General features: G+C 48.4%; 12 protein-coding genes across 12 annotated transcripts; 8 read left to right on the forward strand and 4 right to left on the reverse strand.

Annotated features, from left to right (window-relative positions):
• Positions 1 to 406: 406 nt before the first annotated feature.
• VE01_05060 (uncharacterized protein) lies at positions 407 to 2,125 on the forward strand (the record flags this gene model as incomplete). Its single annotated transcript, XM_018274526.1, has 2 exons — positions 407 to 664; positions 1,535 to 2,125. The coding sequence occupies 2 exons, from the start codon at positions 407 to 409 to the stop codon at positions 2,123 to 2,125; spliced, it is 849 nt and encodes a 282-aa protein (XP_018131586.1).
• Positions 2,126 to 2,607: 482 nt separating this feature from the next.
• VE01_05061 (uncharacterized protein) lies at positions 2,608 to 5,252 on the reverse strand. Its single transcript, XM_018274527.2, has 2 exons — positions 4,857 to 5,252; positions 2,608 to 4,808 (listed from the first exon to the last, which is right to left on the reverse strand). Exons 1-2 carry the CDS (start codon positions 4,938 to 4,940, stop codon positions 2,649 to 2,651), a joined length of 2,244 nt encoding a protein of 747 aa, XP_018131587.1. The 5' UTR covers positions 4,941 to 5,252; the 3' UTR covers positions 2,608 to 2,648.
• Positions 5,253 to 6,008: 756 nt separating this feature from the next.
• Positions 6,009 to 7,996, forward strand: VE01_05062 (uncharacterized protein). Its single transcript, XM_018274528.2, has 3 exons — positions 6,009 to 6,352; positions 6,401 to 6,915; positions 6,970 to 7,996. The coding sequence occupies exons 1-3, from the start codon at positions 6,230 to 6,232 to the stop codon at positions 7,898 to 7,900; spliced, it is 1,569 nt and encodes a 522-aa protein (XP_018131461.1). The 5' UTR covers positions 6,009 to 6,229; the 3' UTR covers positions 7,901 to 7,996.
• A 636-nt stretch (positions 7,997 to 8,632) lies between these two features.
• VE01_05064 (uncharacterized protein) lies at positions 8,633 to 11,775 on the reverse strand. Its single transcript, XM_018274530.2, has 3 exons — positions 10,866 to 11,775; positions 10,715 to 10,808; positions 8,633 to 10,654 (listed from the first exon to the last, which is right to left on the reverse strand). Exons 1-3 carry the CDS (start codon positions 11,649 to 11,651, stop codon positions 9,870 to 9,872), a joined length of 1,665 nt encoding a protein of 554 aa, XP_018131588.1. The 5' UTR covers positions 11,652 to 11,775; the 3' UTR covers positions 8,633 to 9,869.
• VE01_05063 (uncharacterized protein) lies at positions 8,694 to 9,769 on the forward strand (the record flags this gene model as incomplete). Its single annotated transcript, XM_018274529.1, has 3 exons — positions 8,694 to 8,835; positions 8,897 to 9,441; positions 9,497 to 9,769. The coding sequence occupies 3 exons, from the start codon at positions 8,694 to 8,696 to the stop codon at positions 9,767 to 9,769; spliced, it is 960 nt and encodes a 319-aa protein (XP_018131462.1).
• Positions 11,776 to 12,334: 559 nt separating the features above from the next.
• On the forward strand, positions 12,335 to 13,872 carry VE01_05065 (uncharacterized protein). Its single transcript, XM_018274531.2, has 4 exons — positions 12,335 to 12,712; positions 12,763 to 13,209; positions 13,271 to 13,351; positions 13,422 to 13,872. Exons 1-4 carry the CDS (start codon positions 12,509 to 12,511, stop codon positions 13,743 to 13,745), a joined length of 1,056 nt encoding a protein of 351 aa, XP_018131463.1. The 5' UTR covers positions 12,335 to 12,508; the 3' UTR covers positions 13,746 to 13,872.
• A 664-nt stretch (positions 13,873 to 14,536) lies between these two features.
• Positions 14,537 to 15,884, forward strand: VE01_05066 (uncharacterized protein). Its single transcript, XM_018274532.2, has one exon. It carries the CDS (start codon positions 14,807 to 14,809, stop codon positions 15,803 to 15,805), a length of 999 nt encoding a protein of 332 aa, XP_018131464.1. The 5' UTR covers positions 14,537 to 14,806; the 3' UTR covers positions 15,806 to 15,884.
• A 483-nt stretch (positions 15,885 to 16,367) lies between these two features.
• Positions 16,368 to 18,288, forward strand: VE01_05067 (uncharacterized protein). The gene is made up of 5 exons (XM_018274533.2): positions 16,368 to 16,760; positions 16,818 to 16,937; positions 16,991 to 17,189; positions 17,240 to 17,640; positions 17,691 to 18,288. The coding sequence occupies exons 1-5, from the start codon at positions 16,720 to 16,722 to the stop codon at positions 18,004 to 18,006; spliced, it is 1,077 nt and encodes a 358-aa protein (XP_018131465.1). The 5' UTR covers positions 16,368 to 16,719; the 3' UTR covers positions 18,007 to 18,288.
• Positions 18,289 to 18,438: 150 nt separating this feature from the next.
• Positions 18,439 to 20,894, forward strand: VE01_05068 (uncharacterized protein). The gene is made up of 5 exons (XM_018274534.2): positions 18,439 to 19,060; positions 19,125 to 19,469; positions 19,542 to 19,819; positions 19,879 to 20,006; positions 20,069 to 20,894. The coding sequence occupies exons 1-5, from the start codon at positions 18,625 to 18,627 to the stop codon at positions 20,841 to 20,843; spliced, it is 1,962 nt and encodes a 653-aa protein (XP_018131466.1). The 5' UTR covers positions 18,439 to 18,624; the 3' UTR covers positions 20,844 to 20,894.
• A 670-nt stretch (positions 20,895 to 21,564) lies between these two features.
• On the reverse strand, positions 21,565 to 22,589 carry VE01_05069 (uncharacterized protein; the record flags this gene model as incomplete). Its single annotated transcript, XM_018274535.1, has 5 exons — positions 21,565 to 21,940; positions 21,993 to 22,064; positions 22,116 to 22,331; positions 22,380 to 22,451; positions 22,504 to 22,589. 5 exons carry the CDS (start codon positions 22,587 to 22,589, stop codon positions 21,565 to 21,567), a joined length of 822 nt encoding a protein of 273 aa, XP_018131467.1.
• A 518-nt stretch (positions 22,590 to 23,107) lies between these two features.
• On the forward strand, positions 23,108 to 24,377 carry VE01_05070 (uncharacterized protein). The gene has a single exon (XM_018274536.2). The coding sequence runs from the start codon at positions 23,410 to 23,412 to the stop codon at positions 24,172 to 24,174; it is 765 nt and encodes a 254-aa protein (XP_018131562.1). The 5' UTR covers positions 23,108 to 23,409; the 3' UTR covers positions 24,175 to 24,377.
• VE01_05071 (uncharacterized protein) lies at positions 24,182 to 25,314 on the reverse strand. The gene has a single exon (XM_018274537.2). The coding sequence runs from the start codon at positions 25,152 to 25,154 to the stop codon at positions 24,234 to 24,236; it is 921 nt and encodes a 306-aa protein (XP_018131449.2). The 5' UTR covers positions 25,155 to 25,314; the 3' UTR covers positions 24,182 to 24,233.
• Between the last annotated feature and the right edge of the window lie 123 nt (positions 25,315 to 25,437).

Raw genomic sequence — 25,437 nt, forward strand, 5'->3', positions numbered from 1 at the left:
CAGATTAGCTAGCATCATCAACCTACTCCAAGACTTTCGGCGACACTATTTCAAATAAGCGCCAGTTAAAGCGGAGGAGCCTTCCCCGCATACCCCGCAAAGCGGAAAACCCAAATAGCCTGAAGAGACCTGGAAAACCTTACTCTAGTAAAGGGATGGATAACGTTCCTTATGTTGAAAGCGAAGGCTAATATTTGCCCGTCTGCACCACCAATTTAATTGAGAAGTATATTTTCACTAATATTTACACCCTAATCGTCGGAACCGACCCTGACCTTCGCTCAGGGTCGGGGTAAGCGAACGGCGTTCGGGGAAGCGGTCGGCGTTCACCGCTATTTCATATCGCCGGCCATAGCCTCAACATATCTATAGCTAGTAATTTGTATACAACAACTGTGTAATTGAAATGGAAAACCCAATTTTGTCAGATGCTCGTAAATGGCTTGCTGCAAATCCATCGGAATCTGTTGCTACCGCAAGCCGGATTTTCAAAGTGCCAAAATCAACGCTCCAATCCTCAATTACTCGACTTAATCGTATAGGAGTCGGCCGTGGAGGCCAGAATAAGCTTCTTACAGCTACGCAAACGAAGGCTCTTAAGGAATGGATCACTACGCAGTATAAGCAAGGACTTGGAGCTACGAAGCAGATGACCTTTGCTGTTGTTTGCTATATTCTACGACCGAAGCCACCGCCTTCCTATAGCTGGCTTACAAAGTTCATTAAGAATGAGCTATCTGATTTTCATATTATAAAGACAAAGCCTATTGCTCAACACCGGGTTGAAGCCTAAGATGAAAGCGTCCTAGAAGAGTGGTTTTCGAACTATCATGAGTTCGTTTCTACTCATAATATACAGCCTGATTCCATATGGAATATGGACGAGACTGGGTTTCAGATTGGAATTCCAGGGGGTGAGAAGGTTATAGTTCCACACGGAGTTACAGAGCTATATACAGGGAGTCCTGAAAACCGTACTTTAATTACAGTAATTGAAGCTATATCAGCGAGTGGGAAAGCTACTCCGCCTGTACTCATTATTCCAGGCAAAGTCCATATGGAATCATGGTACCATAGAAGTCTTGTTGGTACAGAACAGGTTCTATTATCAGAATCAGGTTATACAAACGACGAGCTTGCGATTAAATGGCTTAATCACTTCATTTTCCATACGCAAAGCACCCCTATTTCAAACGCTAAATTACTACTATTAGACTCTCATAGTAGCTACCGAACGCCAGAGTTTACTATACTCGCAGCAGAGAATAATATCCTCATTTATACCTTTCCATCACATCTTACCTACGTTCTACAGCCGCTAGACGTTGGGGTTTTCCAGCCATATAAGCATTGGCATCGCGAAGCAGTCCATACTGCAATACGGAACTTCGACCTTGAGTATAACCTACGCTCTTTTATGAGGGATCTTCCTATGATACGGGAGAAAACCTTTAAAGAGCTTACTATTACTCACGCATTTAAGAAGGCAGGAATATGGCCTATCGATTGTAGTATTGCGCTTTTAAAGCTATAGAAATATTCAAAGCCAGCTCCTACTTTACCAACGATTATACCAGCCTCTTTTCAAGAGTCCGAAGCGCAATTACAGCACTGGAAAGTGACGCTTCCAGTTCTACTCAGTAGCCCATCTCGACAGCGATATAACAACTGGGTTATTGGTACAGAAACGGTATTAGCTCACGGGCAACTTCAAGAATTCAACCTCTCGATTCTACAGCGGCAGGTTGACCAGCACAAGAATAGAGGCCGTAATAGCCGGTTACGCCTACAAATCGGAGGAGCTCTTACCGTAGATGAAGCCCGAGCTCTACAGACTGAAAAGGCAGAGCGAGTTGCGGAGAAAGAGGCAGCCAAAGAAGCCCGGATAGCTCGTCAGGCTAGCAACCAAGCCCGCAAGCAGCTCAAACGGGCAGGAGTTGAAGCCCGGAAACAAGAACGCCTCCGGAAGAAGAGGGTAAAAGCCTATAAAAAAGATGGTAATCCAATTCCTCCGGAGGATCAAGATCCAATTCCAGATCCAGAGGCAGAGAGCGAAAGTGGGATTGGGAGTGGGAGTGGGAGTGAGGGCCAGTTTGAGTGGGACGGATATGAGAATTACGAGTAGTTGATCAATTTAAGTACCTTTTCATATAAATTACTGTGTAGTGGTACTTATTCCTTCTGGTGTTCGTGAACGCCGACCGCTTCCGCGAACGCCGTTCGCTTACCCCGACCCTGAGCGAAGCTCAGGGTCGGTTCCGACGATTACATTCGACAAAATATTTGATATTTGATAAAAACGGAAAAATAAGTCGGGTATAGACGGAATTTGAAATCCATATGTTGACAAGGGATATCCATTGCAGTTGGCATCTTGGCCGGCCTGTGATTTCTGGTTCATCTCCCCAGAGGATCATTAAACCCGTCAAAGGATCGTCTACATCAAACTGTCAAAAGCTGTTGTTGGCATGCACAGGCCAAACCAGAATTATAATAACAGAATTCCCACCAACATCGCGTTTCCCTTCCCGTTCTTTCCTTCCCTCACTTTTCAGTCTCAATTGGTAGTGGGCACTGGTGAACATCAAGGACGATGAAATATTTGGTACCATGTATTAAATTAAGATTTTCCTCTCTCTTCCCTAGATTTACGCTTCCTTCAATTGCTGCCCTTGGCCCTTTCCCCTCCGTACAAACTCTCTCAGCACATTATCAGTCATTCTAGCTACATTGTTGTCATATGTATCCCAGGCCATACTACCATACCAGTTGATACTGCCAACTGCGAATACCGCGCCACCTCCGGCAGTGTCATAATATACCAGGTCGCTTCGGACGCGGTCGCAGTTCGAACCCAGAGTGTTCACCATTGGGAACATAGACTCCTCATTGAAAAGTCCAAAGGTATCGTCATGCTGCTCGCTGCTTCCCAGGAGGATCGCATTGGTTGGAGTTCCAAGGTCAAAGTCCAAGCGATCAATCTCGTCACCGCTGGCACCACCGCCAAAGCCATTCTCGCCAATGGGCCCATTGGGATCGATGCCCTTAAAAACCCATGCAAGCGCAGGATCCTGAGCATATTTTGAGTTTATCCTATAAGGCTTTCCTTTGCCAGTACCGAACGCACACGATCCCATGCCGAAGAGGTAGTTGGGAGCGCGGCCTCGGCTGCGCCAGAGTCCTCCCAGGTTCCCGGTGAGACCGTGCATTCGTTCCCCTGCGGGAAACGTCACAGACCGACAACCTTGATCACCTTTACGGACTTCGAGACGATGAGGACGCTTGGAGTCAATGTCGGCGACCCAGTAGAAGCCATTGCCGCCCAAGTACATCAAGCTACCGCCTGACTTTGCAAAGCCGCTAAAAGCATCGAGGGTTTGGAGAGAATGGTATTCGGGATGACAGCTACTTATCATTGTCGTATATTGGGAAGCTGCTTGATGGCCTCCAGTGTGCAAACAATGGTCAGTGATGGTATCATACGGAATTCCAGAGCGTTCCAGGAAGTCAATCATGAGAAGATCAGCGCTAAATTCGCGAGGTCGGCCCAGTGCCCAGTGCACGTATCCAGGCCTCAGATTTAATATGGGTCTAAGGGCACTAGAGAATGCAGTTGGGGAACCGTCTCTATGAACATCGTAAGCCGAGAGTCCTAAATCCGGGCGCCGATCTAGGCCCTTAAAATATTCGTGCTCATCTGCAATGCTGACCCCATCAGGGGTTGTCATTGCTGATGATCTAGACATGTCGAACATCCGTTCGTTGGCATATGCAAGATATGTGAAAGTTGACAGAACCAACGCCACCCGTGCCGTAGATTTTTGATTGGGACGAACGAAGAAGGTGATCATGTCGCTTACGCCGTTCTCACACTTGACTTCAACGGCATATGCACCTGAGCGAGCTGTTGATGGAATTGTGATGGAGAAATTCGTCCCCCATTTCGCGTCGTCTAGATCATCTTCATGGAAATGGATAGCTCCGTACCCGTAGGTCGCATGAGTCCAATCAGGCTGAGAACCATCCCAGTTGTATCCTTTCACGGCTCGTGTTGGTGCATTGACGAGGGCACCGTGGCGACTATTTCCAGAAACGTCGACAATAGAGTCGCTTGAAATATCGCGAGAAAAGTCATACTGGGCTAATATCCGCGGCGTTGGCCCTGTCGCCGTAAAAGAAGGGGAGTCAAGTCGGCCATTGAAAAAGCATGCCGGCTTGTAGCTCTGCTTGTCAACAGATTCGAACATGCCCGCACCAAACAGTAAGGCATTAGACCCTAAAGAGATCGGTGCCAACAAGTTATGCGTCGTCTCTTCTGCAGAAGGGGCAGTCTCTGCCAGACGGTTCAATTGCCGGATGTTCAAAGTGATCGTCTTCCCAACGAGGCTCATACGGATATGGAGCCAACGCCAGCGATTGATAGGGTACTGACTCCGGATCACATCGACGTTGCTGCCAGTACCTATAAGGAACTCGAGTTTTGAATCCTTTATAACCACGGCAAATCCGGTTTTAGAACTTGCGTCAAGGCACGATATGATTGTTTGGCAATGGTCAACGTCAACCAAGTATGGTTGCACATGACAGTCTACTTCAAAGCCCTCTTCAGCTGCACAATGCGCTTCAGACCAGGAGGGTATAACAGCATGGGATCCCGAGCAGGCAGATTGATAGCAGCCATCATCGCGATTTCCCGAAGGGACTTCAGTTATCTCCTCCTCTTTGACTGGTGGGGCATGAGTAGAACCGCTATAGCCCTGGATGAGGCGTACTAAACGATGAGAGTAGTTTTTCTCGGTGGATGAAATCTTGAAGAGTCAGCTTGGGAAACATGTCTCGTTCAATGATAAACACACTTTAATATCAACTGGCTCTCCTGGCGAAACAATCCATGGTTGAGCATAACCGATTATTTGAGGGTCTTTGTCGTTGTGAGACATGGCTTGAAGTTCGCCGTAGCTTTGTTATGGGGAAGGGGTATGCGGGAGCTCGATATCTCGATAAGTATATTGATTGTGTGAGAACTTAGGTGTTGCCAACCACCTGAAGATAGAGGCGAAGTGATACAGATTTAAAAAAGCGGCCAACTCTATCAGCATAAAATCAGTAGAACAACAAGGGCAATAGGTCTGAATTCTTATCCCTTGATAAAGATATCAAGGGTTTATAAACCCCTTGCCGACGCTTATCTTTGAAGTTTACCAGCGACATGGCTTGGGCATTAAAACGATGTCCACTCTTTGGTATCCACGTTCTCCTCACATGCTCACACGCAGGTGGATATAGTTGCTACATTAGGAAAGAGAGGGGATTCGCTAAATTCAACTAAGCAACCGACTAAATGGTGGTGCCGACAGGCTAATTGTCCGAGATAGACTTTGATCCAATTAAATTGCAGGGTCGGCTCAGTAGCGTCGCCACTCGGAAGATACGTCATTATAACTTGACCACATGTTCTCCATAATATGGGGACCTGGATTCGACGACAAGCTTGTTCCGAAAGACGGGGTAACGGGTCGGCTACCACGTAGCATTGGGAACCTCCACCACACTGAGAGCCTCCGCCGCTATCGCCCTTGCCCCCCGGGACGCGTCCGTCGGCAAGATAAAGCGGAATGGAATTCCGATAATGTAAATGGAAACATATACAGTGGGACTCATATACAGTGGTCGCAGAAGTCGATAAGATAACCAATACCGAATCCACTGGCTATGGTAAGTTTATCTTATGGGCAGCGAACATGCTTATCAGACCGTATCTTCGAGTTGCTGTTGTTAGTTCACAATGCAAGAGCCGGACCACTCCCGAGGGCTCTAGCGTCCTAAAACCCGCTAATGAGGCAGCCAAATCTTGTATTTACTCTAGAAATAGAGTTGTAATCATATTATCAGCTCTATCTTTCGTTCCTTGGCCTTGTTTTGTGGCAAGTAAAACTAGCGGATTGTTGGGGTACGGATTTTACCGTGTTTTTAGTATGGTAGTTCCCCTCAATATTGCCGTTTTAAGAAGGAGCGATCGGCAGCCACTATCTTGACTATCGAATGTGGGTCCTTCCCCAGACTACTCGACGTATGCCATGTGGGTGTTAGGTCTTTGTGGGGTACATATATAAGGTGGCGGGATTCTCCTTTTGCAAAATGGCATCTCCTTATTATCCTAAAATTATATCAGTCCTACCATTGGGCTGATTGGATTCATCGACGGATACGAAGGGCACAATTTGCCATCATGGCTGATCAAAACATTCAATTCGTAGGGGATGCGAAATCGACTGCACCTTCAGCGACCCATTCAGATAAGCCAGCTACAGAGATGGTAGAGACGATGCCGGTCACTCTAACAGAAGAAGACGTATGTTAATTACATACCCCATCAAAGAAACTCGCTGAACTCTCCTAGAATACTCGAATCAGGAGAAAAACTGATAGAGTCATCTTGGCTCTATTGACCTGGGTCTACTTCTTGCAAGTTTTGGATAAGGCCGTCCTTGGAACTGGGGCGGTTTTCGATCTCGCGAAGAATGCCAACCTCACGGGTCATCAGTATTCCCTAATCGGGTCGATTTCGCCAATAGCGCAGTTAGCATGGCAGCCGTTCTCGGCCTGGCTGATTGTGAAGGTGCCGCATCGCACATTAATGCCAATTCTGATTCTCGGTTGGGGTATTGCGGAAGCATCTATGGCTGCGTGTAGTTCCTTCTCTGGGTTGATCGCCTGCCGTTTCTTCCTCGGCCTTTTTGAGGCCGGCTGCATGCCTCTATTTGCGATCATCACAAGCCAGTGGTACCGTCGTGTCGAACAACCATTTAGAGTCTCTATCTGGTATTCCACAAATGGTATATCGACGATAGTGTCTTCTGCGTTGTCTTATGGCCTTGGCCGTATTGTATCCAACGTGTTGTATCCGTGGCAAATGTAGGTTGTCCCCATCCACCGGCCACCATGAATACCTTGCTAATATCAACGCAGAATTTTCCTTTTCTGTGGACTTGTCACTATTATAACGGCTCCATTCGTCTACTGGAAACTGGATAACGATATCGCGACAGCCCGTTTCCTTACCGAGGAGGAACGCCAACAAGGCATCGAACGCCTTCGGACAAACAATACTGGTGTTGAAGACTTCCACCAGTTTAAGTGGTCGCACGTTTTGGAAGCGGCTCTAGACCTGAAGACCTGGCTGTGGCTTGTGCTGGCCATGCTGCCGAACCTCGGGTCGGCTTTGACGAGTGTCTTTGGGCCGCTCATTATTACTGGCTTTGGGTTCGATAAATTCCAGACATTGCTGCTGAACATTCCTTTCGGAGCCGTCCAAACGCTCGTGATCATCGCTTCCTGCTGGGTAGCCAACAAGGCGAAGCTCAAGGGTGTTATCCTGCTTGGCTTCATGTTACCTGTGGTGGTTGGAACTGGGATGCTTTACGGGCTAAACCGGAATGCATCGGATCGACCAGCGCTACTCGTGGCGTACTATCTCACGGCCTTCTTGTTTGCAGCGAATCCCCTACTTCTCGTGTGGGTCGTCGGAAACACTGCTGGAGAGACCAAGAAATCCGTTACTCTCTCGCTATACCAGGCTGGTTCGTCTGCTGGAGCCCTTATCGGTCCGCTTCTATTTAGCGCAGACCAGAAGCCAGAATATCGCCCCGGAATTGCGGGTGTTCTTGGTGTTTTTGTCGCCATGATTGTGGTCATCGTGCTGCAGCTCTTCCTCCTGATATACCTGAACAAGCAACAGGTGAAGAGGAGAATCGCAAACGGGAAGAGTGGCGTTATTGTTGATCGGTCTATGACAACCGAAGTTCATACTGATGGGAAGACTCGGGACTTGCTGGCTGAGGAGATATTGCCCATGGACTTAACGGATAAGCAGAACGATGAGTTTGTGTATATTTACTGATGGGAATGATTTGGACGAGGCAGGAACTCGTAGGAGTGGGAGGCGCGAGAAATATATCCGCTGTATTTACTTTTATTACATTCAATATGAATCACCGAACTCTTATTATATCCACTTTATTGCCTAATTAGTACTTGCAAAAAAGCCCAGGGTCAATACTGTATGTGGCTGGGTTCTGTAATCTTAAGAATGCTGGAGTGAACTTGGCACCGTCTTCGCCCCATTCTGCGTAATTTCTATCTAATTCCGACCAAGGAGATGTTACAGTGTAGCATTGAAATGCAATATGAACTGTTCTGGTGCCAATATCCATTTTTATGTTTGAGAATTGAATTATTCTTCCAAGTCAAATGGATGGGCTACCAAAATAGGACATAGAAATCGGAGGAAGGGGATGCACGGTTAACCCATGGAGGTGTGGTGATAAGGGCCATGTGGCGAAACATCCACCCGTTAACATCCACCGATTACGCGTCACTAGTGAGTAGTACAATCAGCCCACAAACTGGGTGTACCCCGCGGGGGCGGGTTGGTTGTCATCAAGTTGTCGTGCACGCGACCTGCGTTGTGTGAACCGAAGCGATGACTTCCCCACGCACTGTCCCCCATCCGATCGCTTAAAAGCCGATCGCATCGGGAATATGATAACCACCACCATCGGGTCCAAGGAAGTTGCGCATATACAGCACTGGAAGTATTGTAAATAGACTACATATATGATGCAGTGCTGCTCGTAGATAATCAATAACCACTATCATCCAAACATATTACATATATACTATATTCTTAAACTATGGCTTCTGCCTTAAAATCATACCCTCCGGGGATCCACGCCCCTACCGTGACATTCTTCCTTCAGGGAGAACAACAGGAGATTGATTGGGCGACCCAAGAAAAGCATCTCGCGTACTTGGTCAAGGCTGGCGTACATGGCAGTATGTTTGCTTCCGCATGATATAACACTATTACTAGACGAGTAGAGCTGATTTATTATAGTTGTTGTCGCCGGCTCAAGTGGTGAATCGTGTGCGCTTACTTTGGCCGAGAAGGGCGAGTTGGTCAAGAGGACCCGTGAGGCAGCAAAGGCAAACGGAAACCCAAATCTCCCCATCACCGTGGGCTGCTTAGGCGGCAGCACCAGAGACATTCTCGAGCAGACTATAACTGGGCACAAGAACGGCGCCGATTTTGCCCTGGTGTTGGTACCGAGCACATTCCACTGGTCGATGACCAAGAAGGCCATCGTCGACTTCTTCGAGGATGTTGGCGACCGCTCCCCAATCCCCATTATAATCTACAACTTCCCGAATCTGCTGTCAGGGCTGGATGTAGACTCGGAAATGTTGGAGAAACTTAGCGCCCACCCGAACATCTGTGGTGTCAAATTGACCTGCGGAAACATCTCAAAAATGACGAGAGTCGCAGCACTGAACCCGCCGAGTCAATTCGCGGCTGTGTCCGGACAAAGCGACTTAATTGTCTCTGCGTTGGCTGGTGGAGGAGCAGGTACTATCTCAGGTGTTGTAAACCTGTTCCCAAAGGTAAGTCCAGACAACCACCAAGGTAGCTAGTTTCGGTTACTAACGCATTTCGCAGGTCCTGATTGAAATTTATAATCTTTACAACGCTGGAAAGCTTTCGGAGGCGATTGCGCTGCAGAAGAAGGTTTCCGGACCTGAATGGGGAATTGGAACGTCCGATGTCAGCGGCATGAAGTGGATTATCGCACAGGAGCGTGGCTATCCGGAGTCGAGCCGTGACTGTCGCCGACCATTCCCCAAGTTTGACGATCCGGCGAAGAGAGAGCGTGTACAGAAGTACGTCGCGCCGCTTCTCGCGCTCGAGCAGGAGCTGTATTTGAAAAATTAAATAGCGATCAAAGACTGTATCATTTTTGCGGTAGATGATAAGCAAAATGAAAGAAATTCATCCTGTTTGAGATTTCCCACTTCAAAAAGCAGGGATAACATTAAATTATCGCAAAGTTAACGTTGAACAACTCTAAGCATACAGACCGAATATCGACGCGGGTCCCTGCCTCTCGCTGCCTTCTTTGAATCTCTTGTAGTACATCCGCCGTCATATTCGCATTGCTGGCAACATGTTGGAGACTACGAATCGTCTCAAGGAGCCATTTACACTCGTCATAATCGTCCTCCTCGCTACCCCATAGGAATAACGGCCATAACATATTAACTGGTATAGATTCGTTACTGTTGACCATGAGATGCACTATTTCCTTAATTTTGCATAGCGCTGTATCCACCGCTTTCGAACGATCCAAGTGGCGATGGGCGACTCTATGGAGGTGAATGTAGCAGACGTAAAAGTTGGCAAGATATGTCCGGTATGAGCGAATGATGACCGACGCGAGTGGCCCAGCGAGAGTGTCACTATTGATATTTCCTGATACAGCATGATCCATAAGCGCAGGCCTCGTATCATATATAGAAGACAGATCCTTCAAAATACCGGCCGCAATAGCCATCACTTCAGTCTCGTCCTCCACACTCCCTCGGCTGCGGTGACCATGGGCAATTCTAGCTATGCGGCCCGTAATGGTCTGGACTTCTTGGAAGAAGGCGATCCCGGGCTGGCATAGCATGTCATATATAACCTCATGCGGCCCGGAGTCTGGGGGGGGACTTGGACTGGATGGATAAATTCCAGATGTATCATTTACCAAGAGTCCTTCCCCACCAGTCAGTGCCGCCCGGGCATCTGACCATCGGATCCAAGAGATGATTCTCTGTTCTAATGGGGCGATTGTTAGCACGAATAGAATTAGGTTAGCGAGAACGTTCTTCTACGAACCTAAAGAGCCCAGGGCACCCCTGCTTGACGTCTGCAGCGCCTTATGCGCCTTTGCAAGATTCAAGTAGGCTAAATCCAGCCGGCCAGTTAAAAACTCCAGAAATGGTCAGCGAAAGTAAACAATAGATCCACAAGGATTCAATAGACTGACATTTACGTATGTAAGAAAGAAGATAGTGGTCAGAACGTATCTAAGTTCATTACTGTTGACTGCCAGGCTTCCCCCGGATTTGTGAAATCTTGCTGATAGTTCATTTGCAGCTTTATCGTAGTATGTCTGATAATCCACTTGTTTCCCCCTGGTATAAAACTGGACGGCGGCGAACGCCGCCATCGCATAACGAACCATAGGAGATGAGGTTGCCATACTGTCAAACAGTGCTCGCAGAGAAGCACATATCGGACCGTTTTCGACAGGATCTAAAATCGGCGTCGCATGTAATAGTAGCGAGTATTCCTCGTCTACATTGGTAACTAGGGACTGTGGCAGGGACTGTGGTGGGGACTGTGCCGCTGCAAGAGGTGAACCCTGGCTATCTAGGTCGGTAGATCGCTCATGCAAGGCGAGTCCCGGCACAATAGAGTCACCAAAGTCGGGAAGATATATATCTTCAATGAAAGAAAATCCCGGCGGGGGATCCGTCATGGATTGTGCGAAGTCAAAGAGGTCAGCAGAAGGAGACAGCCAGTCATCCTCCAATGACGTGGCGTCAATCCCCGGGGGATCTCCTGCTGCCGCATTCGTCGGTGGTGGTCGCTGCTGTACGGTGTCTTTCCACACACATTCTAGATTCAGGCGCTGGCAGTGGTAGCACTGGGGTCTCTGCTCATTGCATCGGACCTTTCTTTTTTTGCAAACCAGACACCCATTTCGCGACCGCTGAGGATGAACCCGAGGGTGGCTAGCACCGCGAGAGAGAAGAGGTAGAGAGCTCATAATTCTATTCCAGGAAAGACAATGAGGGATAGAAGGAAACAAGGTCGCTGATGCTATGATGGAGGTTCATGAGTGACCCCGCTTTCTTAGTCGCGGCGGCGTCGTTCCGGAACTCCCCCCTTATCAACCCCCGCGATAGCACAGTGGGGTTACCAAGACAGGAGCGGAGCGCACCCATATTCACTTTCACCGCCTAACATACACCGCCCTATCAATTCAGTAAACTAATAGTAAATTCGGCAGAATATTAGCCTATTTGTCTAACTATAGCTAGTGTGGAAGTGGAAATGCTTGAATGGTTGTAACCCGCAGACCAAGATCAGCCTCTAACCTCCCAAACCGTTATTGGCGATTTATTTTGATTTTCTCACATAAAAGTCTTGCGGCCTCTATGAGTTTGGTATTTTGGCTTCATCAGCAGCAGAATATGAACACCTATGCTCTAGCGCATATCCTACTCCAATTACCCAACTATCGCATGCTTGTTTGCTAATGTTGCTATCGCCCCTCTTCCCCCCTTTAAGTGGGACCAACAATATTACCGTAATAGGAAGTTGAGTTATCAGTCCCCACTTCCCCGCGCTATTCACAGCCACCCCTGCTTAGCGTCAATTGGGCCACATGGACCCGATCGCTTACTTTCCCAAAGAGTTTCCGAGCCGATCGGGTTGTCAACCCGATAATGTGCACTCGGTGAGTAGTAGTGGCAATGGTACAGTTCCTCTGTACTATCACTCTACCCCACCTGGGAATTTATAAAAGATGTTGTCTGCGATGTTGCTCAGCTTTAACATTTTAATTATTGTCAGCAAAAATCTATCCCAGAATCCTCAACTCATCAATTTCTATCATTAACCATGGCAGCTCTTCCAGAAGGCGTTGCAAAGTCGTTGGAGGAGACGAAGGTCGAGTATAAGCGTGTGGGAAACAGTGGTCTCCGGGTGTCGTCTCCAATTATTGGGTGTATGAGCATTGGAAACCCGGAGTGGGCAAACTGGGTGGCAGGGCCAGAAAAGGCCCTCCCACTCTTGAAAGCGGCATATGACCGAGGAATTAACACCGTTCGTCTTCTGCTCTCCGTTTAAAGAAAAATAATATTAACTCGAGGTAGTGGGATACAGCAAATATCTATTCCAATGGAGATTCTGAGAGAGTTATCGCTCAGGCGATCAAGAAATACGATATCCCACGTCACAAGTTGGTGCTGATGACGAAGGCATTTAGCTGCGTTGGAGAGCAGCAGTTTCACGCATACCCAATCCTGGATGAATTGAGGAGGACCAAGGACTACGTTAACCAGTTCGGTCTTTCGAGGACAGCGATTTTTACTGCACTGGACGCGTCCCTCAAGCGTTTGGAGACAGATTACATAGATTTCTTCTGGATTCATCGTTTCGACCCAGATACGCCAATTGAGGAGACTATGCGTGCTCTTCATGACCTCGTCACTGCGGGGAAGATCCGTTACATTGGAGCTTCGTCCATGTGGACATACCAATTTGCCTCCATGCAGTTCTGCGCGGAAAAGAACGGGTGGACAAAATTCGTTGCCATGCAAGTATGTATAAACTATGGACATCCAGTATGTTGAGCGATTTGAAGTGCTAATATCCGAACAGAACCGTTACAACCTACTGTACCGCGAAGAAGAGCGCGAGATGATTAAATTTTGCAACGAAACAAACGTGGCTGTCATCCCAGTAAGTAAATATCATTTACTACTTCCACTACGTGGGCTCGTTGTTGCATGTTCTAACAATTGTCTGTCAGTGGGGTCCTCTTGCAGAAGGACAGCTTGCGCGCCCATTGCAAGTTCGCGGAACAACTACGCGTTCCGAAGGCTCCCCGCCCCTACGCAAAGAGTCCACGGAAATCATCAACAGAGTAGAGGAACTGGCAAAGAAGAAGGGGTGGACTATGGCCCAGGTTACGCTCGCATGGACCATGAAGCGAGTAACGACTCCTATTATTGGCTTTAGCAGCGTCGAGAGGATCGAGGATGCTTTATCGGCACGCGGAAAAGAGCTTACACCTGAAGAAGAGAAATACTTGGAGGAAGTTTATACTCCTATGGAGATTGAGGGTCATTTCTAAGAGCATAGGTTTCCTGTTTTCTTCCTCGAGAGCTGCATAGTCGTGCCCTCTGCTTGTATGGCTATTCATAGTTTTTTACGCATAGCATTTAGATAGATATTAGCCTATTACAAAAGTAAAATATTCATATAATCACGCAAGATTGTTCAGAGGATGCGAAACTCGAAGTTTTATTGTTTTGTCTCGTAACATAAACCAAACAACCTTTCTATGTCACCAACTGGTCTTTGTGGTAGATTATACGATTTGTATCAAAAGCCCATATCTATCATAGGAATCTTACACTTCCAATTAGTAGCATGCCGTTATAATATATGGTATGTGCTGCACATAATATGATAAATGATCATTTACCGGTGTGCTTGTTTTGATATTGAAATTTGCATAATACTACAAGTAATAAAGCCAAGAGAATACAGATATTAAATTATGTGCAAATAGAGGTCAACAGCCACAGTTCTCACTTCGCGAGCTTATCAAAAAGCTTCTCTCATAATGCCAGGTGAGACAAGTTTGACCTATTCTCAGTTGCCTAGGTGGGTAAATATTTGCGACCCCAGTGTAATTTTACCCGTTAAGGGAATCCGCTCTCCTGCTGCCAGCATCCGACAGCGAGTGTCTTCATGGAGGTAACAATCTACGGTGGTCCCTGGCCCACATACCCGATTAGGCATTCTTGTCGTATGAATAACCTGGGGCGACGACAGTGGGTCCGCGCTAAACGAAGGGTACACTTCGTGGGGCATCACAACCAGGAGGGGCATGAATTGCCTGTATAAGTCTTGTTATGACAATTAAAAGACTAATTAGAGTTAAACATCAACAGTTTCCACACCCTGTTAAGCAGATCTAAAGCAATGGGCCACTTGCGTTATTAGGTATTACTATTTCGAGCTATCTCAATTGTGGAGACCTTTACCTGCCCTCGTAACAATAAATCGGCCACAACGCCCCTCCATCATATAATAAGCAACTTTCTGGCATTTACCCCTCCTTCACGATAAGCATCTCCAAACCTTCATTTCACTTTACCATTCATATCACAATTCAACGAAGTCAAAATGGCTACCATGGAGAAAGTATTCGCTGGCTACAATGCGCGACAGAGCGTTTTAAACGCGAGCAGCAACCCTCTTTCGAAAGGGATTGCCTGGATCGAAGGAGAGCTCGTTCCGCTCGCCGAGGCTCGCATCCCGCTTCTCGATCAAGGTTTCATGCACAGCGATCTGACCTACGATGTTCCATCTGTCTGGGATGGGCGCTTCTTCCGCCTCGACGACCACATCACAAGACTGGAGGCCAGCTGCACAAAACTGAGACTGAAGCTTCCTCTACCCCGAGAGGAGGTAAAGCAAATCTTGGTAGATATGGTCGCTAAGAGTGGCATTCGCGACGCCTTTGTCGAGCTCATCGTCACCCGCGGACTTAAAGGTGTCCGTGGAAACAAGCCAGCCGACCTAAAGAACAACCTCTACATGTTCATCCAGCCTTACGTTTGGGTAATGGAACCCAAAGCCCAGCCTACCGGTGGCAGCGCCATTATCGCCCGTACTGTGAGGCGAGTTCCGCCTGGATCCATCGACCCAACGATCAAGAACTTGCAATGGGGAGATCTCGTGCGCGGCATGTTGGAGGCGGAGGATCGTGGAGCCGATTATCCCTTCCTGACAGACGGAGACGCCAATCTCACTGAGGGATCGGGTTTCAACATTGTCCTGGTCAAGGATAACGTCCTCTACACCCCAGATCGCGGTGTTCTCCAGGGCGTTACTCGCAAGAGCGTTATCGATTCCGCCAAGGCCGCTGGCTACGAGATCCGCGTTGAGTATGTGCCCGTTGAGTTGGCCTTCCAAAGCGACGAAATATTCATGTGCACAACTGCCGGTGGCATTATGCCTATCGTAACTCTCGATGGCAAGTCTATCAATGGCGGCAAGGTTGGCCCTGTCACGAAGGCGATTTGGGATGGGTACTGGGCGATGCATTACGATTCCGCATACAGCTTCGAGATCAACTATGAACAGAACAAGACAAACGGTGTGAACGGTTCAGCGAAATAATGTGCTGGGCTTTCAAGGCCGTGCCTGATCGAATTTAGCTTCAATGTTTATTTTAAGTTAGGAGTTATAATAATATGAGGTATTAAAAAGAGTTTGTGCTATTATAATATTTTGTGCCGAGAATATAAATTAGTGAAATCACCAGGCAACAGTTTGAGGGCCAATGTAATTCTGAAAAGTTCTAATGATTCGCTGTAAGAATAGCCTTACATCTATGTAGTGATCCACAGCATTTTTTACCATGTTTCTCAGCACCAATGCTGGGTAATTTCTGTACATTAATTAAAATGCAAAAGGTAGTGTTGGTCTAATTCCGAGGAAGCTCCCTTAATGGTTTTCCTCTTGCGTTAAAAACAGACCAAATAATAATGCTCCATAGGATGCAGTATTTTCTAAAATGCAATATAAAAATTGGTTGCGCGAATAGTAGGAGGATCCATGGAGTTGGAGAAAATGAGGGGTATCTCCAACTTTCGGCTAGCGCCGGACTGCCCCGACCGAGACCGGCTTGGTCGTACGTAATAAAAAATCTGCAAGGCGAAAGTAAACACAACAGTCTAATATTAGATGACAAAAACAGCATGTCTGTTTTAAGCACTCTGAACTCCAAAAGTTGTTTGAACAATGGTATTCCTATTCTGGAAAAAAAAAGAGTCCAATTTGGAGAAGGTATGAGAAAATTGGGTCTGATTTCCCAATTGGGTAGGCAAGCCGCCCCGCCATGGCGGGGTCAAGGGCCCTATTATTACTCATGGATAAGTTCGTACGATCTTTAAAACAACTCCAAAGATTCGTCTCCAGCATAGCGATTTCTAGATTGAATTTAAGGCGCCAATTGGACGGCTGTTTCTCTGATCTTGTTCGCCATATTTTCTTCACTCTCGACAGCTTGAACCTTCTTGCCCATACCCGCCATGGCCTCATTTAATTCGAGCGATAGCATTGTTATTGTTGGGTAAGTTTTCGAACGGCATTTGGACAATATTTTCTTCAAGGTACTGACTATTTGGAGTGCGGGCATCGTTGGCCTCAATGTTGCTTTAGTTCTCGCCGAGAGAGGATATGGACAGTCGATAACTGTCATTGCCGAGCACCATCCGGGTGACACATCTATGACATACACATCGCCATGGTGAGTTTTCTATGGAAATGAATGATACTCCAGCTATGCTAATATCTCATCAGGGCGGGTTGCAATTTCTCTGCCATTTCTGGGAGTGACGCCAACGCGTTGAAGTGGGATCGACTGGGTTACTCCCATCTCACCAAGCTCGCATCTGAGCGACCCGATGAGACTTTCGTTCACCGGACTCCATCGACTGAGTTATGGGACGAGAATGTCCCCCATGATAAAATTAAGGCCATGTCAGAGTACCTCGAAGACGTAAGGTCGCAATTCTCCTGGGCCATCGGGACTGTACTAACTGGCCGCAGTTCAGAATTTTACCCGAAGAAGAGCTCCCTGAGCAGGTCAAATTTGCAGTCTCCTTCACTACATTAACCATTAATGCGCCTAATCACCTTCAGTACCTCTACAACAGATTAAAACAGTATGGCGTGCAATTCTTACGACAGAAGATCCCCAGCATTCTATCAGCATTTGCGAGTCCGACGACCAAGGTCGTGTTTAACTGCATCGGTAACGCAGCAAAGACGTTGCCAGGTGTTGAAGATGCCAAGTGCTATCCAACCAGGGGCCAGGTTGTTCTGGTCAGGGCGCCTCAGGTCCGATCCAATGTTATGCGTCATGGCAAAGATTATGAGACATACGTGATTCCTCGCCCAGGATCCGATGGGAATGTTATTCTTGGTGGCTATATGCAAAAGGGGGTTGGGTAATATTAGACAAGTCCTGACAATGACCAGTCGCTAATGAAACTCTCAGTGACGGGGCAACTTACTCATATGAGACGGAGTCCATTTTGGATCGCACTACACGGCTGAGCTCCGAGCTTCGTGAAATGGAGCCTCAAATCCTGGCCGTCTTTGCTGGACTTCGGCCTTCTCGCGAAGGTGGGGCCCGCATAGAGAGAGACGAGCTCATTGTTGCCGGTGACAAGCGAGTTATTGTTCACAACTATGGTGCAGGTGGTACTGGGTTCCAAGCTGGCTACGGCATGGCTATGGAGGCTGTTAAGACTGTCGAGGACGTATTGCGGGAGATTCGAAAGAACGATACTCGGCCAAGGCCTAAGCTATAAATAATATGGGACATATAGGTTTGTCGATAGTCTTGGGTTTCGTAGCCTTCAAAGACGAATAATTCATTGCATTTTGAATAATCCGGCTCTTCTACATTCCCATCTTCTTTCATTTGTTTCTCGCGTGAATCTCGAAGTGCACCGGCGACGAGCGAGATTACAGCGAAGTACAATATTCTTTATCTCATCACTAACATCTATCTCCTTAGTTGGGGACCCATTGAAATAGCGCGCCGATAAGACAATTAACTGCTCAAATATGGGCTTGAAATATTATATAAGGGCGTTCTGGTGTGTCGTCACTTTGTTGGTAAGTTGCCAGAAAGCCACACCTTATCGACGACACCACTCTGTCCCTGTGGGACCTTGTTGTTCGCTATCGGTGAGGTAGGGTGACATCCGATATCCGATATATCCGACATCCGACGAAATAAGCGACATTGGCGACCCGCGACCCTTGCCTTGGCGACCCTTCCCTTGGCTACCCTCCCCCGCATACTCCCCTTTCCCCGCATAATCACCTCCCCCCGCATACTTGGAGATCGGTCTCCTATCTTCTCTTATCCCAATTCGCAATCGCAATTGCAAAAAACTACGACAGCGAAACCATCCACCACCATGCTGAAGGAGAAGAGGACCAACTCACTGGCATTTTCCCAGACTGATTGTCACACCTGTACGTCTGCAGGCCGCGCGTGTGATCGTCGGCGACCACAATGCTCGACTTGCCTTGGTCTCGGCGTGAAATGTGGTGGTTTTGTGACGCCACTGTCGTGGGATAATAATCGCATATGGCTCGGAAAGCCGTCCCAGAAAACGCGTTACATTTACGACGGCAGCAGGGGGAATGAGAGCCCAATGGCGTCGCCAAAGCCGCCGCCAAAGGCCTTTCGCTTTGTTGACGCAAGTTCCAGAAGGAAGAGGCGTCGCAGAGTTAGCCCAGTCTCCAGCCCTGAGGAAGAAATCTGCCGTGCCTCAGAATCAGAATCGCCCGAAGAAATCGGCATGGAATCATATCTTGCTCATCCATCTGGCTCGCTCCTAGATGACTTTGGTATGATACATACATGACTTATAATGGATATTGACCCTATACTAACCAAGATAATTGAATGTAGATCCGTTAAACTTCGGTGATTGTGAGCTGCTGGATACTGTGATCCCTAATCCACAAGAATTCATGCCTGACTGGATGGCCGCGACATTCCCTGGGCAGGAAAGTCAAAATCAAATGATCTTGACTGCCCAACCTTCTTCGAACATTGTTGGCCATGGATCCGAGGATGTCTTTACTCAAAGCCTCATGGACTTACTCGAGACGGTTTCTACCCATCCATTTGAGAGCCACCAACTGGAGCCACCTCGTCTTGTAGCTTCTCCAACCCGACAACCCCCGTCCGAGATCTCTACCGAGTTGATTCCTAACCATATTGGAAACCAACATGAGCGCCTTTTTCAGATGTGTAAGTTGCGAGCTTCCTAGCCATTCTACCCTCGATCTGGTTGAACATTGGAACTGATATTTCAGTTTAAAGATGATACGGAGCTATGTGTGCTACCATTGACGTCTGATGTGGCCTTCAACCCGTTCCGCTGTCGACGTCAGGTACTACAGGGGTCTCGCCTTCTTTTCCACGCGATATTGGCACTATGTTGCCGGCATCAGAACCATTTGACGGGCACTTGGGCCAAAGAAGCCTCTGAGCACCGAACGAAGGCTGTAGAGCTACTGGACAGCGCGTCTAAGAGTGACCAAGTCACCAAAATTGGACTACACGTCTTGGAACCAATCTTGGTCATGTTTACCTTGGATGTATGATATTCCATTTTATAAGACTTACCATTTTTTACTTGAGCTAACTAGAGTTTCAGTGCACACTCTCCGCCACAGGGCCGTGGAGTGGACATTTAATGCGCGTGAGATCGGTTTTAGACGCCTGCGGAGGGCCTCTGGCGCTCGATAACTCGCGCGTGCGCTCGCAAGTTGGAATGCTATTCTGGTAAGTCAAGATGTGGATCAGCCTCCTGAGGTAGCGCAAACTGTTCAACTAACGCAAACCAGGTGGGATGCTACTCTGGCACTGATCTCCCGACAGGGCATAATCATTGATCAGTCGTACCTTGACCACCTGATGCTCAGTCAAGGCCAAGACGAATGGTCTTTCTACGACCTAACCGGCTGCCCCGGAGACCTCTTCGTGCACCTAGTTCAGCTATCTGAGCTGGCGAAGCAAAGAGAGTTGGCCGCATGCATGACCTGGCTCACCTTCGATCTGTCGCCAGTGATCAAGATCGAACGCGAAATCCAACAATGGCAAAGCAGCCTATTCGCCGATGCATACGGTTCGAATTTCGATACAATCGTGGAAAATGCGTCGGAATCGGACGCCGAAGCCGACATCGAGGAACGGTTCCACGCCAAGCAGGACCGGTACCACTGCGCAGAGGCGTGGCGGTACTCATTGCTGATCTATATCGAGCGAGTTTTCCGCTGGGACAGGAAGTGCCCTCGGCCTCTGATCCTGACGTGGCTGGTTCGGAAGACGATGGATCACGTCCGTTGTTGTCGACGCACGTCTCAAACGCAGAAACAGCTCCTGCTGCCCGTATTCCTTGCAGGGAGCGAGATGACCGATGAGGAAATGCGCGGGTTTACGCGGCAATACTGCAAGTGGTGGGCCAACAGGAGCCGATATAATATGTTCAATTCGGTGTCATCGCTGCTGGAGGATATTTGGGAAGAGGGACACTCACATGCGTGGTGGGGGTCTGTGATTGATCGGAAGACAAGGAGTACTGGAGTCGGTGACCCAGGTGTTCAATTCCTGTTTGGATAACGGTGAGGCTACTGAGTGCCTGGTGGTGCTCCATGTGTATGAATATCCCTGGCGTTGTTTTAGCGAATTGGGCTTCGTAATACGATCTCATTTCCTGCATATATATTGTGCCAAGCAAACGATCGTGCTCGCATTCCCCCGCAATTCATCTTGATCGACGTGAACTTTGTTCAATTGCAAAAGGGCTCTGAAATGCGACCAAAAAATGCGAAAGCACAGTAGAGGATTTAAGAGAAGAGTAGAATAATATCATCGGGTGGGATTGTGCCAGTGACTTGGGAAGGTACATACAGTGAAGTACTGTAACCAAGTATGCGGGCCGAAACCAGCCCATCGGTCTCATGGGTGCGAACCCTGAACCTTCGGTCCCCAACAATTTCCTGCGAGACCGATCACATCGGTCCCTGACGTCAAATTGCGATATCTTATTGTGTCACTTGTGAATGTCAACACTTTCCAAGTGCTATATCAAAACTCTGCCATAATTCGCTATGGCCCGAGTCCTGTCACCAGGCTCTGTCTCTTTATGCCCCTAAAATAAGTTGTAAATATGTATAATATTGAGGTAGATTATTATTTTATCCACTCGGATCGGAGGGTCAAATTTCAGCCACTTCTCCGCCAAAACAAAGGAAAATTACAAGGGAACACAAGTATGTGCTGTGTGTTGTGAACATTACACGCCTCCACCACTCCAACTCCATTATCTCCAATCAACCTCTTACAACCAAGCCATGATAGCGATCATGGAGCCAACAATCGCACCAACGGGCGCGAAGAGCCTATCAGCGGCGCCCTCCTTGGAAGCGCCATCGGTGGAGACAGGGCCATCACCGTTGGAGGAAGTGTTGGTTGGGTCAGTGGTTGTAGAGTTGTTGCTGGAGCCAAGGTTGAAACCAGTTCCGGTGCTGTCCGCAGCAGACGAGGTACTGGTGCTGTCGCCGCCGGGGATGCCGCTGTTGAAATCGGTGCTCGAGCTGTCGTCGGCGCTGCTCGTGCGGGTGCTGCCGCTGCTGCTGCCGCTGGTGGATGCCTGGCAAGCGGCTACTTCCTCCTCGATTTGGAAGGCGCGCTGGGGGCAGTAGCTATCGAAGCACCTGTGAGGGTTAGCATGGCCGGGTTGGTAGCAAGGGAGAGAGGGGGGCGTACTTTGCTGCTTTCAAGATCACCTCGCATGTCTGGTCTAACTTCGCCAGGGGGTTAATGCAATCCGAGTAGGCCCTGTGTTGTGTTAGCTAAGTCGTGGGTGTCAGAGAGCAAGGATAGACGAACTGGCGATCGGTGCAGGTGGCTCCGCCGCTACCACTTCCACTGCCGCTGGTGCTAGTGCTTGAGCTGCCACTGCCAGTGGGAGTTCCAGTCTCGCTGCCCGTTCCGCTGCCAGAGCCGGATCCCGATCCTGGCAAAGCTCCACCGTTTTCACAGATATCAATATACGAGTTTAACTCTTTGGGGACGCCGAGCTGGGGACAGTAATCTTCGTAACATCTGCGAGAATGAGCATGATATTAGTAGCAGAGGAGAGGGGACACGCACGCTTTTACGCCCATGATTTTTGCGCATGATATGTCTCCGTCGGCATACTTGAGCACACATGAACTGGCGGCCCTGTGTGTGGTTAGATAGGCAACCCATTTATGAGGGGGAAGAAGGGACGAACTCGGCGTCAGTGCATGATGATGGCGATTGCGCGACGGCGATGCCGATGACCGAAGCAAGAACGATGACAGAAGCAGAGGAACGCATTATGGCAGGAGGAGTTTATTTGCTTGCGGCGGAAATAAGACTAATTGGTAGGAACGAAGGAAGGAATTAAAATGCAAAAGCGAGGGCACAATGTTGAGGTAAGGGAATCGAGAAGAGAGACGAAGGAGAGAAGGAGATGGCGAGTTTGTATAAGCTCTTGCCAAGCCCAGGATTTCCTACAGGCACCCGACGGGATATTGGAGGGGTGAAGCTGAAAGAGTAATGGGCTAATTTTCCCTAATTGAGACAACTTCGCCCTACCTAAAATAAACTATCCAATAGGGAGAGTGACAGCGGCGCCAGACAGACAGGGGACGGCATCTCGGAATGGAGATTGAGGGGATCATTGAGCTGTCTTATTCTGGTAGTGTGGAAGAAGTGGAATTGGTATTGGGTAGTGGTGTTTTAGTTTGCGTTGCGGCGTTATTGCTGACCCGATTTTTCTGTCTTGGCGGTGCTGGGCTGAGCCATTAGTGAGTGTTGTGGCACATTTGTTCAGCACTCTAGTAAGGGGTTCGCTAGGAATTACTTGGCGACATGTCCATCACAATCTTAGCAGCCACCAGTCACTTTAATTCAGCCTCGCGCTATTTGTCTGACAGTCAGCAGCTTAAACTCTTGGCTGTTAGTTTGCTTTAGGTAGAGATCCCCAGGCGGAGATCATTGTGTGGGGCGGACGGTCCAGCTATTATCTGACATGCGGAGTACCACATACCAGGCTTGACACATTCAGGGTTCGTCTGCCTTCGTTCGCTCTGTCATAAATACATCGTGCCTAGTCTCGCAAAGGTTCTTGCCAAGTCGAAGATCGAAAGTCAATATGCGTCGGTCGCTGTTGCCAGTAGAACCTTGGCCGGCCAGTCGTGATGCCCCCATATCTGACAACGACAGGCTTACACTGCGCTTCCCAATCATCATTAGCCAAGACAGCTTAATCTCATCCGCTGAGAAGCTTCAGGAGCTCGTTGGTCTTCCAACGCTCCCCCCGGTTGTGACCACACGGACAGCACCCAGGCGATGGGCGCCTAGGCGAGGGGAAGTTTTGGAGGCTACTCCCGCTGACAGAGAAGTGCAGATATGTCATGTTGACGGGGATCAGCTAGATAAGATTGAAGAAGCCACGGAAGGCGAGTCGATTAGCGTATGGTTTAGGGGGATGAGAAGGGACGCCTGGATGGCAGAGTCGCTAAAGCTAGTATCACAGAACTTAGATATCGGAGAGAGTCTCTCGTCGCAACAGACTCTAAGTGCTGAGGAGGCCAACTTAGAGGAAACGCAAACTGCACACACGTCGCCATGGTCAGCGGGAGCTTGGCAGGCCGCTCATGAAGCCTACTCGTCTGGCACGGATAAGCCTCCGCCACGATTCCCAATCATCATTAGTCAAGACAGCGTAATCTCATCCGCTGAGAAGCTCCAGCAGCTCGCTGACCTTCCAACGCTGCCGCAGATTGAGACCACAAGGACAGCACCTAGGCGATGGGAAGATTTGGACGCCCCTCCTGCCGATGATAGAGAAGTATATATATGCGATGTCGATTTGGGCCAACAAATCAAAATTGAAGATACCACAGAAAGCGTCTAGTTATGGCCCCTTTATTATGCAATCTACACAGTTTATTTCATTTACTCGATACGCACCACTCAGGAGGGCTTCTCCGATACTGCTTCAGTGTTGGCATTAATATACCTGAAATCATCGCTGCGGAATTCCGCGTCGAAAGCCTCCACATCCGACGGCTCCCGGAAATACATGCCAGAGCCCATAACGTGTTGGAATTCAACAGCAAAGTCTATCTCATTCATCATTTCTTGAACGCCTTCTTGGGTGTCGAACACAAATCGTAATCCCAGTCCCCTTTGTGTTACCGGGAACCACTTCATGGAGTTGTGCTCACGATGGCCTGAGTGATATTGAACCATATCGTATAGTTCACCCATCCGAAGACCTCCACGGGATGGCTCTACCATTGCTGTCGATACCGTTTGCCACGCTGGGCTTAAATCTGCCCAACAGTAACCACGTAATGGCGGGGGTGGTTGTGAGACTAGCATCTGTCGCCAGCTTGCACCGCTGCGTGTGAAACATCGCCTAATTGACTTCTCTTCTGCAACCACTTCCGGGCCTGGTTCATCTTCATCTGAGACTTCGTCCCAAGCATCGATGTTGACATAGGCAGCGTTCCTAGCATACCAGGGAAGCTTGTAGAAGTATTTGGCAGGGTGGCATATTTGAGTGTAGTAGCCCTCGTTACCACGCCTAAAGAAAGCAGAACCAAACTTTGCCACTAGCAATGGGTTATATATTATCTTAGAGTCATGATCGCCGAAATCGTTGTCTTTGTCTGTCGGATCAAATGGGATTATTGATGACGCCTTCTGAACAGGCCGAAAGAACAGTGCCTGTTGTATTATAAGAGACGAAGCCATGATGCGCCCCCAGCGTCGGCTCACTCTCTGTGATAATAAAAGAGTCTTCATATCGACGTTCAGTAAGATTGCCTCGAGAAGCTCAGGAGTAGACAGGACAGCTATAGCCGCGCTATATCGAGCTTTTGTATCCATCCTTGGTGCGAACGATAATTAGATGCTGTGGTGAGGGTAAACAAGTCGTATTATAGGTTTGTAATCACAACGACCGTTGCTGCAACGATTACTTGCAGCTTGTGGCATAATAGGATATATAGTAAAGCTGAAACCCTATCTGACGATGGCTCAATGACTGACAGGCTCAGTTCTGTGCCTACCCCGCTAACCCACCCCCCAGTGGCTTGCCCCCAATTCGGTTCCTGATGTTGTGAACGCACGGACCAACCCTAGTCTCGGTGGTGCTACAACATCCAACCAA

This window comes from Pseudogymnoascus verrucosus (genome assembly GCF_001662655.1).
Source record: "Pseudogymnoascus verrucosus strain UAMH 10579 unplaced genomic scaffold scaffold_15, whole genome shotgun sequence".
NCBI classification, from domain to species: domain Eukaryota; kingdom Fungi; phylum Ascomycota; class Leotiomycetes; order Thelebolales; family Thelebolaceae; genus Pseudogymnoascus; species Pseudogymnoascus verrucosus.